General features: G+C 43.3%; 6 protein-coding genes and 1 long non-coding RNA gene across 7 annotated transcripts; all 7 read right to left on the reverse strand.

The window, feature by feature from the left end:
* Positions 1-104: 104 nt before the first annotated feature.
* LOC145709339 (KICSTOR complex protein kaptin-like) lies at positions 105-1,584 on the reverse strand. Its single transcript, XM_081787021.1, has 6 exons — positions 1,461-1,584; positions 1,090-1,421; positions 675-1,021; positions 446-630; positions 267-397; positions 105-221 (listed from the first exon to the last, which is right to left on the reverse strand). The coding sequence occupies exons 1-6, from the start codon at positions 1,582-1,584 to the stop codon at positions 105-107; spliced, it is 1,236 nt and encodes a 411-aa protein (XP_081643147.1).
* Positions 1,057-3,342, reverse strand: LOC145708246 (N(6)-adenosine-methyltransferase non-catalytic subunit METTL14-like). Its single transcript, XM_081785903.1, is given in 10 exon segments — positions 1,057-1,421; positions 1,461-1,914; positions 1,959-2,097; positions 2,139-2,308; positions 2,349-2,533; positions 2,582-2,678; positions 2,726-2,755; positions 2,758-2,950; positions 3,036-3,156; positions 3,204-3,342. Coding segments are annotated over 9 exon segments (1,104 nt in total). The 5' UTR covers positions 3,272-3,342; the 3' UTR covers positions 1,057-1,421; positions 1,461-1,813.
* Positions 3,343-3,384: 42 nt separating this feature from the next.
* LOC145708227 (uncharacterized) lies at positions 3,385-4,764 on the reverse strand. Its single transcript, XR_014134810.1, has 3 exons — positions 3,838-4,764; positions 3,633-3,789; positions 3,385-3,588 (listed from the first exon to the last, which is right to left on the reverse strand). It is a non-coding gene; the product is annotated as an uncharacterized LOC145708227 (long non-coding RNA).
* A 559-nt stretch (positions 4,765-5,323) lies between these two features.
* Positions 5,324-6,757, reverse strand: LOC145709341 (WD repeat-containing and planar cell polarity effector protein fritz homolog). The gene is made up of 3 exons (XM_081787022.1): positions 6,690-6,757; positions 5,505-6,595; positions 5,324-5,425 (listed from the first exon to the last, which is right to left on the reverse strand). The coding sequence occupies exons 1-3, from the start codon at positions 6,748-6,750 to the stop codon at positions 5,324-5,326; spliced, it is 1,254 nt and encodes a 417-aa protein (XP_081643148.1). The 5' UTR covers positions 6,751-6,757.
* A 163-nt stretch (positions 6,758-6,920) lies between these two features.
* On the reverse strand, positions 6,921-8,849 carry LOC145708243 (uncharacterized). The gene is made up of 4 exons (XM_081785901.1): positions 8,668-8,849; positions 8,484-8,625; positions 8,194-8,379; positions 6,921-8,148 (listed from the first exon to the last, which is right to left on the reverse strand). Exons 1-4 carry the CDS (start codon positions 8,821-8,823, stop codon positions 7,160-7,162), a joined length of 1,473 nt encoding a protein of 490 aa, XP_081642027.1. The 5' UTR covers positions 8,824-8,849; the 3' UTR covers positions 6,921-7,159.
* Positions 8,850-8,929: 80 nt separating this feature from the next.
* Positions 8,930-9,510, reverse strand: LOC145708247 (nuclear nucleic acid-binding protein C1D-like). Its single transcript, XM_081785904.1, has 3 exons — positions 9,375-9,510; positions 9,129-9,329; positions 8,930-9,078 (listed from the first exon to the last, which is right to left on the reverse strand). Exons 1-3 carry the CDS (start codon positions 9,454-9,456, stop codon positions 8,960-8,962), a joined length of 402 nt encoding a protein of 133 aa, XP_081642030.1. The 5' UTR covers positions 9,457-9,510; the 3' UTR covers positions 8,930-8,959.
* Positions 9,498-12,192, reverse strand: LOC145708242 (signal recognition particle receptor subunit alpha-like). The gene is made up of 9 exons (XM_081785900.1): positions 12,057-12,192; positions 11,842-12,015; positions 11,276-11,792; positions 10,669-10,880; positions 10,436-10,622; positions 10,166-10,386; positions 9,981-10,123; positions 9,871-9,938; positions 9,498-9,829 (listed from the first exon to the last, which is right to left on the reverse strand). Exons 1-9 carry the CDS (start codon positions 12,177-12,179, stop codon positions 9,705-9,707), a joined length of 1,770 nt encoding a protein of 589 aa, XP_081642026.1. The 5' UTR covers positions 12,180-12,192; the 3' UTR covers positions 9,498-9,704.
* Positions 12,193-12,197: the final 5 nt, after the last annotated feature.

The raw sequence follows: 12,197 nt of genomic DNA on the forward strand, positions 1-12,197 counted from the left end.
ATCTAACTGGCACTGATTTGACAATTTTCAGGAAGAAGAGGGACATTTGAAGATTAGCCTTTTTGACACGTTGAAAAATCTTGAGGTACATATACGAATAAGAATTATTTTTTCGGGGCGATTTTTTGCGAAATATGCTTAGTTACTAAATTATCGTTGAGTTGTAGTAAATGGAGACCACCAGCGGATATTACTGCGATGTCTTGCAAACCATCGCCCGTCTGAATATTCAAATTAGCAGATGATTTCAAAGATGAGTTTATTACGAGATCGAAGGAGCGTATTTGTAGCACGGGCGTTCGGAATTTGCGCTGCCATTGTTTAACACAATCGTGGCCTTCTATTTTGTAAGTCAAGAGCATTCGCCCAAAGGTCCCAATACAAAAGCCATGTCCATCTATTTCGCAGAGTTAGATGTTTATGAATGAGCGGTTGTCTTGTTTACCTAGTCTTTCAATGGGAGAAATAGACGTGACGGCGTCGTGATTCATCGAATCCTCGACCATGATTCCTTTGCTAAGGCCGTTGACATCGTAGTCGAAGTACATCACCGCGCCTTCCCAAGTTGCAGCGACTAGTAAATGACCCGGAGCGACGAATGTTACTTGCGCGATGGGAGCAGAAAACTTTCTGACAGAACGATTTAACCATGATTTCGCACTCTGTTGACTTACCTGACATGTTCTTCTTTAGCCTCCGCCCCGTCACTATCGACTTTCACGACAGAAAGACTGAGAGTACCATCTTCATCCCCGGTGCATGTATAGCGCAAACCGAGGGCTCGATCGAACCAGATGTCCATCGCAATTGGAGGTCGGACCTTTTTGCTCTTGTTTTTCAACTGGAGTTCGGGAAACCATTTGTCCATCTTGAAAGTATCGAGTTGGTAGAACTGCTTGGATCGATGCTCGAAAACGCCGTAGCCTTGGTTCGACAGCATTATAAAAACATTTAGATGCTCGCCTGCATGCTTTTGGATCAGCCAAAGGAATGTTTGAAAATCAGCGAAATTGAAAGGCAACTGCAATAAGATAATGTTATAATAAGACAACTAAACCCTTTCGCATTCCCTTCCCTGTAAGGTATTGCTTCGTCAGGAAGAGTGATAAAGTTAATCAACTCTCCGATTCTGTTAGACGGATCTTTTTCAGTCCCAAGAAGCGCGTTCTCGTAAAAGTTCACCGAGGTTTTGTACGTATGCGAGTTTGGATTTCGTTTCGTAAACAGAACGCCGACGATGATATTCTGGAGATTTCCCTCCCGATTGAGATCGAAAGTGCCAGTTGATAGCGAAGTTATTGTCGTTGAGTTGTCAGAGAGGTATTCCATGTCAAGATCGAACAAAATGTTGGAGTCCCAGCATTTCACCGCGCCGGGCTTGGATTCGATCAACTCGTCGGAGTCGAATTCCAAGCTAGATACTGAAGAAATTTAACTTACCTTACGCCCTTTTTCTGTACCTCGATGGGAGTCGGCGACAATGAGTTGCCAGGGAAGCGAGTCTCTGTAGATCGTGGCGACACCAAACGGAACTGCATTCATTTTACAAAAGTTCATCTCGAAATACTCTTCCTCGTCGCACATTTTCAAAAGAGACTCTCTAATAAACGATTTTGATTGAAAATACGACGTTGAACTTTTCGAATGAATAGATAGGATTAATGTCTTGCGAATAAAGCACAGAAATAAGAAGAATATGTTGTTTTTTATCGGGTAGAAATAGAATATCAAGAGTACACAGAACACGAATTAAAAAAAGAAAGAAAGAAGCAATAGAAACAATAGAATAGTAGTTAGATAGATAGAATGAATATTAGCGTTTTGGGCGTTTCATTGGTGGGGATTTTGGGCGAAGGCGCTCGATTTCCTCGGTGGTGACGACGAGCGGGTTGTCTTTGAAGTGCGATTTATATACTAGAAGAAGGCTTGAAAGACCTGGAGTTGTTTGAAACGAGTACCTGTAGGGCAAAAGTTGGAATTGGTGACTTTGGGGCCGACAGTTAGCCAGCCTGGGCGAATGTACGAATCACGGCCGAAGAGGTGCAGTCGTCGACGACCAAGACAAAAACGCTCCACAATGTCCAGCAGCTCGTGTGGCTAGAAAAAATATAACTTGCTTTATAAGGGGCGTGTTTTACCTTTTCGTCGTTGCCGACTTCGCGTTCTTCGTCAATGAGAAGATCGATGTCGATATTGGCGTGGATGAAATCGCCGTCGGTTGCTCGACGGATGATGCCTTTGATTCCCATAAGACAGTGCTCCTTCAGCCGATTGAAGATGCCAGTTGGTTGCAGCGGCTTTTGGCGCACTAGAATCCTTAGAACATCAGAACTATAGCCTGAGCTAACCTCTTGTGTGGTTAGTCTTGATCCAGCAAATGTCCTCGCAGCGCCTGAAGCCCCATTTCTGAAGGCATTGTCGTCCGAAATCGAGACCAGCTGTGGAGCCACACCAGAGGAAGACGAATCCTCGTGGCGCCGAAATCGCCTCGATGTTCAATTTCATGATGTCCTCCCATTTCCAGTTGTCGTCACTTGAATGCTCGTTGAAATAGAAAGTCAATCAATGAACAAATTAGAACCTTAGGGCGGTCGTCTTGTATTCTTCCAAGGGAGCGTCGATCACGATTGAATCGAACTGGCAATCGAGATCTTCCAGGTTGTAGCTTCTTAGATCAACTGAAAGAAATATTAGGAGAGGTCGAAACGCAACGCTAGAAAGTAACCTGAAAAGTAAGTGGGTGGGCAGTGGCTTTTTGAGTTACTTCGTGTTTCTTGTCGATTAACTCTTTGATCTTTGGATATTCAGCGAATCGCTTCTCCATTGACACGTCTCGGATGTAATTCGCCGGGTACTGGCCTGTATCGATGTAGTTCTGACAGTAGTCATTGTGTGGATTCAATGAGTTCGTCCCTTTCAGAAATGTCGACGTATCAGTATACTTTGGAGCCTAAAAGGTATCGGTGAATATCAAGACTGGAAGTTCTCCTCATCTAGCAGAAGAAGAATGGCAAATTTATTGAAGAAAGACTAACCGATTTGACTGAAGTAGCTTCCTCCTCAACTTCAGTCTCTTTCTTCTCAGTCTCGCTTTTTTGAACCGATCTCGTCTGCTGGTCTAACTTGGAGTTGAGAACCGAATTGAGCTCATCTTCACTTATTTTGACAATAGCGTTCTCAGGCAGCATTAAAATGAGTTTTACCTTTTCAAGCCTAGCGTAGTAGCGAGATCCTTCCGTCGAGCTGCCGATTTTTCCCTCAGTCGTTGCATCGATCAAAGATCTTCTTGAGCCAGTGAGATGCTTCTCTTCAATCCTTTCTCATGTCCACCCCATGTTTACTTAAATTCGGAAATCAACGAGGAAAGAAATAGGAAAATAAAGAAATAATATTTTGAAAAACGGAATGAAAGAAGGAAAAGAACAGTGGAGATAGTTTTTACAGAAATAAGAAGAAAAATAGAAAATTAAAAGAGTCAAACAAAGCCAAAATGTTTGATTTTGAGCGTCGAAGCATTTTCGGGAGTAGGCTGGGCAGGAGGCGGCTTTCCCTTTCCATCCCCTTTTTTGCGCTCCTTCGAATTCCGAGCTGAATTTGGTATAATTGTGGCTGAATAGATCTGTTCAAGTTACCGCTTATGTGCTTCATAAATCGCTGGATTGCAGGAGGGTCATCTTCGCTGTCAACATCTTGGTGATCGTCATGTCTCTCATCTCGACCGTCGTCTTCACCAGGGGATTCCATCATTTCATCAACTTTTTTCGACGCCTCGGATGCCAATTCAAAGTCCTTGAATCAATGATTAATATTTTCATTTCTCATTTAGAAATGAACAACCTTGTAGTGAAGGGCCATGTGATGGATGTCGAGAAATAGATCTTGCGCTCCAATGTCCGTGGCAAGCAAGAACGCTTTTTGTAGTCTTCTGTGGCGCAGCAAATGATGAAGAAATCTGCGTGCGTAACGAACGACGTGATCTCTGTACTCAATCACAACGAGGTCGTTGATGGCTCTCGTTGGAGCATAGAACGACGCCAAGGCAGCTTCGAGTTGTGTCTCGGTCGTGTAGTTCAACGGCTTGACGATCAACGCGTCACAGATGGTAGTGAGGGAGGCGTAAGCGACTCCAGGACAGGGATCCGAGATTTTGTCGTCTGGACGATCGCCCACTTTTCAGGCGCGATTTGAGTTATCGCGCAGGAGCTAAAATTCTGATCGCGCGCTCAAATGCGCAGCGTTTAGGCGCGATGGCAAAAACTCGCTCTCTCGGTGATGGGGCGATGAATTTCGATCGCGCAGCCCCATCAGGCCGACAAAAAATACTCGCGCGTTCAAATGCGCAGCGTTCAAGCGCGATGGTATAAACTCGCTCTCTCGGTGAGGGGGCGATGATTTTCGATCGCGCAGCCATATAACGCCGGATACTCACACGCTTCAAAATGGTCGAAAATCTGCCGAGCGGGAGTGCGATGGTGGCGCTTGGTTTCAATTTTGCCGACCTAGTCGGCGCACGAATCAAATGATCAGCGTGAGATTGCTGACTAAGTTGACCGATTTTTTTGAAAATGGAATTGTCCATCTCCTCATAAGAGAGCCGACAAACAAAATGTAAATTTGTACTGACCTCCCGCAACGTAACCTACAAATAAGTCGTGCTAATCGCTGAGAGTGACTCTTGGCACCGGAAATATGCGTAAAATCTGACTATTTATCAAAAGAAAAATTTTTAAGGTAATTGGATTCTGATGTTAAGCCAACTTATGACTGAAAAATATATTTTTATTGGTTTTTGAACATGCAGATTTCGAAAATTTCATAAAAATTATAAATATAATGATTATAAATTATAAATAATCCAATTGGATATATTGAAATCGCCTTATAAATGCTTTTTCTTCTTCTAATTTTGGCTATACATCACGCGCCATCGTTTAATCGTGTAGCTTACTCCAAAATGACAGTGTTTTATCGAGTATCAAGGGGTCCCCCCCATGTTGAAATTTTCATGGGCGAAAATATGGTGTCGCGCACAGCCAGGGTGGCCGAAAATAAGTTATCGCGCTCTCGGGCCCACCGCGATGAATAATCATCGCTCCTGAAGCGCGAGGGCGCAGGGAAACCATCGGCATATTTTTGACTAATCCAGCCCGCCGATGGGAATTTTTCGCGCTGCGCGCCTAGGAGCGAAAATGATTGTCGCGCGCTGAAGAGGAGCGCTAGGTGCGCGATCGTCCAGACGACAAAATCTCGGATCCCTGCTCCAGGAGCCATGTTCCAATTAATTGAGTACAAAACTTTGATGGCTTCTTGGAAGTTGTCGTTTTTAACGTGACTTTTGACAAGCGACAGTGCTCCAGATTCCTGTCTCCCGACAGTCAACGAGACGAGAACCAGTGGCTGGCCGAGGGAAACGACTTGTATTGGGCTTAATGTGTATAAAAGTCTTAATTATTCCATATGTTCTTTATTAAAAATCTTTTATTAAGAATCATTGAAGCCCTAACTAGAAGTTGCTTCGACGACAGCCATTTCAGGTGTTTGAGCATAATCGTATGGGTGGAATAAACCGTGCCGCCAAGTTTGAGAACAGACTGCTTATCAGAAGATCCATTAATAGTACTCAACTCGATACAAGTAAGGCCAACGTCGAAGAACATAACCTCTCCATTGCGCGAGGAAACAGCAAGAAAATGGCTGCCCGGATGCCATGACAAAATACTCGGCCGAACTGGGAGATAAACATGCTCTGCCGAGTGTGTCTTCGTATCAAACACAATCAGCATATTATCAGAACAGCCAAAGCAAAACTTTTCTTCGTTCGGGCTCAATTCGCACACAACAACGGAAGATTTCATTTGGATTTCGAGCTCGTCAACGATCTTCAACCCTTGGTTAAGCTTGATCGAATAGAGGGTCATGCGAATATTTGTTGGATTCACTGGGTCGGGAATCTCAAGCAGCCAGAAGGAATCTGCATTCAGCTCAGAAAAGATGACGTCTTGAATTAGGGAGTTGAAGGGAACGCGCGCGACGATTTCAGAATTTCCGGAATGAGAGATGATCATGAGATGGCCTCGAGCTCCATCTTCAATTCGCTCTGACCAGTACACCGCTGAAAACGATCCTTTCGTCCGGATACAAGCGTTGTCGGGCATGTCAACAATGTACAGCGGCTCTGGAGGAGAAATCTGCCGGTGCAAATCGGGTGGAATGACAGAAATCCGCGAGCCAGATAACAGGGAGACAACGTACTTTTCGCTCACTTGTGCGACATCAACTGGATCGGAGGAATGCTGGATAAATTTGTCCTTCTTTGTTATATTGTCTATGTCGTTGTTGCGGAGAGAGAAACTGACCAAAGAGCCATTGGAAAACATCATCAAAACGGAAGAGTCAAGAGGTCGCGGTAAAATAGACAAGACGCGATTTTGAGTGAGAAGGGCATTGAGTTTCTGAAGCCGATCTCGATTTTCTTTTGATAAAGACCAAATTACTTCTTTTCTACTTCGAGTCCAGTGCTCGCGCATTTCGTGGAACACACTATGCTTCATAGTTGGCTTCTTCGGGTGATAGGAATTAAGCGCGATATTTGCATCTGATTTAAACATTTAATAAGACTCTGCTCCTGCCAATCAATTAATTCTATTACAACTCGTAATTTACTTGTTATGAATAACAGTCATGCTAACCTGACGAATTAAAGACTGACTCCTCTTCTGACCAACAATGGAATGAAACAGCAAAGGACATGAGTGTGTTTTCTAAAGGCGATATTTTTTATTTACATTTTTCCAGTAGAAGATTCTTTAGTTTAAACCAGGGGGAGGTACTGAATATGGGGTTTTGGGGGTATTCAGCCAAAAGAATATCAGCACGTGTCTACCCTAGGTTTAGACCGACAGAGAAAAGAAAAACACATGTTGAACTCTGATTTCCATATTATTATAACTGGCAATGATGTGTGTTTAGAGTTGTGAGTAGAGGCCCTCTACTAGAGATTATAGAATTGAAGTTCGGATAAGAGCAAAAGTGGGGTCAAAATATAATTTTATCCGTAATGGAATCCGAATTGGATTATCCGGATGGAATCCAAGAAGTATCAAGTTCAAAAAATAAAAATTAAAATCTATATACAGTCAATAGAGCAGTATTCTGAGAGTTAATTCTGCTTCAACGACGGCCAATCATTCGCCAAGATCCGTAGCATTTCATCTGCCTCTTCATCCATCTTGCAGGTGGGAGGAGAGGCCCGTTCTTGGTCCTCGATCGAAGGAATCGTCATCGTCTGAGGAGCTGTTGGGAATGGTTGGATTTTTGCTGGATTCTTTACATGGCTCGACATGATTAAGTTGTTTGAACCGGCCTCAGATCCTAATCCAGAAGGCTGGCCATTCGCTGAACTGGGCTTTGGAAGTATCTTATGATCAGCTCTGGGCAGAATTGGACAATGCTGGACAATTGCCTGATGATTGGGGAAAATTACAGGCGTATTTTGAAGGTAAACAAGGGTGTAAGCAGTTTCTAGAGTTTGCTGAGTCACTGCGGAAACGGGAACGAGCTGGTGAGCTTGAATCTGAGTTGAGGCGATTCCTGGGGCATGTGTAGAAGGAATCACTTCCTGTAGAATAACTTCTTGTTCTTCTTCCCTCTGTGCTTCTGCAACTGACTGTTCAGCCTCGCTAAATGTCTCTAGACTCGTTTCTTCGGCAGTTGTTATGTTCTCCTCTTCGACTTCATCTGATTCAATGATCACTTCGGAACAGACATCGTCGATGTCTATCGATGGTATCGAGTCATTCATCGTCTCCACGAAATTTTCTGTTTTCTCAGAGCAGCTCTTACTCTCTCCGTTGCCGTTTGTTTGGGCCACGTCTAGCAGCGTTCCCTGAAGAATAATCGGCGTAGGAAGATGCTGACATTGTAGCATAGGTCCTTGGCTCTTGAGAAGTTTGTTCTGGGCCTTCAGTTCTTCCCTCGCGATTCGTTTCGCTTCCTTCGCGGCTTCTTTCTCCGCCTTCTTCGCATCCTTCATTGCCTGCTTCTGCAATCTTTTCTGTTCCTTCTGAGCTTCTCGCTCTTTCTTTTTCAACTCTCGTTCTTCCTTTCGTAATTTCCCTGTTTCAGTATTTTCCTTGGCCAGTTTTCTTTCTAAGAATAAGCTTTAAAATTCGCAAGTATTCAATCTGAAAGTACCTTTTTTCTCATCTAAGGTTTTGTTCTCAGCAGCTGATTCCTCAAGCATCATCCTTTGCTTAGCCGCACGAGCTTCTTCCCCGATTTTTCGGAGCTCTGGATCGGCACTCGTGAAACAAGCCACATCGTAAATGTGTCCATTGAATGGCGAATGAAGATGCTTCAGCAGTGTTGCCTTCGATACGTCTTTTTCAAGGGTATTTAACTGATAAAAAACATGATTATAGATTCATTTGTATGAGAAGTCCCTACTTAGTTTGTTATAGTGTGCATTACAGTTTGACCCGTTCATTTACGCTCGCAAAGATTGCATTTCCAATGGCTCGAGTTTTCAATTTGAGAACCAAGTACGTCTTCAATTTTCTTCGTCGGTTCATCTGGATCAAAGTCGCACTCCTTCATGTGTTTCCCAAGTAGAAATGCGTTCTTGAACTGAAATAAAATTAGTGTTGAGTAAAGATTGATTACTTTCACCTCGAGTTCGCATTTCGGACAAGCGTAAATTCTGAAGGGTCGCCTGTGCTCGAAATGAAAGTCTTCGTCGTGGTTTTCTTTTAATTTATGAATGATTAATTCTTCGCCCGTAAGAAACCCAAGTTCGCAATCTTTATACCGACATATAAAGTCCATCTCTTTTCTAAAAAGAAAGTAAAACGTCAGAAAAGATCTTCCAAAGTCTCTTCGAATCGTTTGTACAGTAACTGTTACAATCACAGTAATGGCAGGAGAATGAGTCTCTTTTTTTCTTCAAAACAACGTTCATTTTTTACTTTTTCTTTTTGTTGTTTTCTTTCTTTTTCTTTCCGTACTCTTTTATCTCGTGCGCAACTACTCTCTTCGCTGCTTGAGAGTCAACCCTCAGCCGCTTCTTCTTATCTTCAATATCTGAATAAAACGCGCATCAATGCCTCTCCTTTCCACTTTCCCAGCCTAACCTTGGGCCTTTTTCATGCTGACTTGGACTCTTTGGAGCTCGTCCTTGAGCGCTGTCTGTTTCGGATCGACGCCATTGACGGTGTTGTAAACCCAGGCCATTGAATTCATTGTGTAAAGCGATAACAGATCTAATTTGGCCTGCTCCAACGGTGGGAGCTTCTTCACTTCCTCTTGTGATAGCTCCGTCAGCTTTGTAACCTCTATATTTGAATGAGTCTTAATACTGACTGTTTCAAAAGACTGACCTTTCATAATGCCGTCTAAACTAGCTTCAAAAGCAGAGCAGCTGGCTTCGATTTCTTTTGGTAGACTATCGCTCACTTCCATTTCTTTCTCAACTTTCTGAAAATCAAAATGGTACAGGTTGCTCGCATTTTTTTCAATTACTATGGATCGGATTTAATTAGATAACATCTGTAATAGCACTAACTGAAGAAATGAAGTTTCTAACATATCCAACATGAGTGTATAGTTTCGTTGTGGAGGACAGAAAACTGTGGAACTAGACAATTGTTTTTTTTTTGTAAAGAAAAATGAACACGAATTGCACAGAATGGAGAAAGAAATAAACACGCTCAGCGGAGAAGAAGATTGACGACGGCTTTCGGGTTCAAGGAATTCAAGTCTTTGTAGGTCTGCCCGGTGCCGATGAAGACGATTGGCTGCCCGGTTGTGTACGTCATGGAAATAGCGGCACCGACTGAAATTGGTGAGTATGGACGTTCTTGTGTGTTACTTTACCTTTGTCGTCTATTGTGTCGAACTTGGAAAGTACGATTCCGTCGATCAAACGAGGATTAGTACTTTGGCTGCAAGAATTAGTTAGAGATCGAAATATAGAAGACTCCTACCTATGATTGGCTAGGGATTTGTTGAACTTGGTGAGCTGGTCGATAGCATCATTTCCGACAAGAGCTTCGCCGACGAAAAGGACAGCATCAGGCCGGTTGATAGCGATCAACTTGGCAAGAGCACGCATAAGAGGCTCGTTATCCTTAAAAAATAAATGAGAGCGGAACGAGAAAAGGAATAGCACCTGCATACGGCCGGCAGTATCAATGAGGCAAACATCGTAGCCCTGATCGCGCGCAGCAGAAATCGCGTGCATGGCAATAGTGGCAGGATCCTTTCCGTATCCCTGCTCGAAAAGCTTGACAGAGTCGGCATGGACTCCGTTGATTCGGTGGACGTGCGTTTTGAGCTGTTCAACAGCTCCAGCGCGGAATGTATCGCACGCGGCTATCATGATGCGGAAACCTACAATTTTGATTACTTAATTTTGTTTACAAGGCGGGATCTTTATTACCGTTTTCAACCAGCCAGAAGCAGATCTTAGCCAGGTTGGTGGATTTGCCGACACCGTTGACGCCGCAGAAGGTAATGGAATAGGGTCTGCCCTCTCCTTTTGCATGTAAAACATCGCGAAGAATGTCGACTCGTCGACGAGGTGTAAGAATTTGAACTAGGGACTCTTCAAGTCCATTGAAGACAGCCTACGATTTCAATGTTACTTTCGGGGTGGTTGAAGAAAGGAGCTACTTTTTTAATTGAAGAAAAAGTGCCGATTGTTTGGCCAACGAGCTTGTTTTTTACAGCGGAAATAAGCTTTGTTGCAATCTCAGATGCAACGTTTTTCGAAATCAAGTTATCCTTGTACTTCTGTAGAATCGGGTCGATGGAAGCTTCGGTGAGTTCTTTCTGGCTCACCAGAGTTTTGAACATGCTCAACATTGAGCTGGAAGAAGCAGAGGCTGAAATATATTGTAACTAACAAATTAGTGGGTTGAACCGGTAGTTATTCCATGGAGTAGCTAAAACGAACCATTTGGAACGAAATGGTTTTATCTAAAATTCAACAGATGCGCTTGGCATAAAATTGAAACAGCTGTTCTTCTGGTATTTAACCAGATATGATGGAAATAGCCAATAACTTGCAATTAAAAAAGTATATGAAATGAACGCTAAGATTTTTGCATTGATTAGAAAGTTTATCATTTCACGTTTGTGCAAATGTATGTTCTATTGTTTTTAAAATGAAGCACCTGAAGTTTGAGATCCTTTGCAAAGACCAATAAATTATTGATCGATATATTATGCACAACTTTTAAACTAGAAAACTGTTCATATTTCGATTACGCGCACTTACTATTTGAGTCAATGTCGAGTTCTTCAACAGCGAGGCCTTTCACTTCGCCTTTCATCGTTCCCTTGGCCTCCTTGTCCTCCGTCGTGGGCTTGATCACGTCAGCAGCAAGGTTGCTTTCGCTCTTTTTGCTGTAATCAAGCTCCTTGAAGTCCTCCTTGGTGCCTTCGCCGGGCCATTTGCGCGCTTCCTTCTTTTTCTTTCCCTTCTCCTTTTTCGCGGGCTTCGGCGATTTTCCATAGCTGCCCTTCATCCTTTCTATGTTTCGTTGGATCTCGTCTTCGTCGGGCTCGTCAAGCTGCTTCATTCTGCTTTCCTCCTGCTCTCTTCGCTTCTTCTCTTCTTTTGTCTCGATCAAACCAGAGCCCTTGATCGTCTTACTGCTTTTCTCGGACTGCTGGAAAGCTCTGGGCTTCTTTGGTACTGCATTTTTAGAGTCGTACTCTACTTGGGCCAGGGTTTTCTTAAACACAGAGTCGAATCCGTCGAAGTTCGTTTCCAAATGACCAGCGATTCCGTCCTACAAAAAGCACATGATCACATTGGATCACTAGTATCGATGGCTTTACCTCCAAACGATTCTTGTACATGTCCCTAAACCTCTTCTTGACTTCAGTTAAGAGCTTGTCAATATACGCCAACTGGAGAAAATTCTGATAGCCAACAATGAACACCAGATCAAATTCGTTGTCCAACTCACTCTGCAGGGCCAGCTTGTCATAGTGAAATGTCCCCGAGTTTTTCTTGAAAGAAAGTTATTAAAAAGATATTCTTCATTACATACATCGATGAGGGCATATTTGATCATCTCATTCACCGCTGCTTGAAAGTCGAGTTTGAGCAGGTCCGCCTGGAAGTACCAAAGAACCAGGCCGCCCTTCGAAAGAATGCTAAAGAAATCCAACATTCTTTTCTAAAAGGAAAC

The sequence above is a fragment of the Oikopleura dioica genome, chromosome XSR (genome assembly GCF_907165135.1).
Source record: "Oikopleura dioica chromosome XSR, OKI2018_I68_1.0, whole genome shotgun sequence".
In the NCBI taxonomy this organism is placed as follows: domain Eukaryota; kingdom Metazoa; phylum Chordata; class Appendicularia; order Copelata; family Oikopleuridae; genus Oikopleura; species Oikopleura dioica.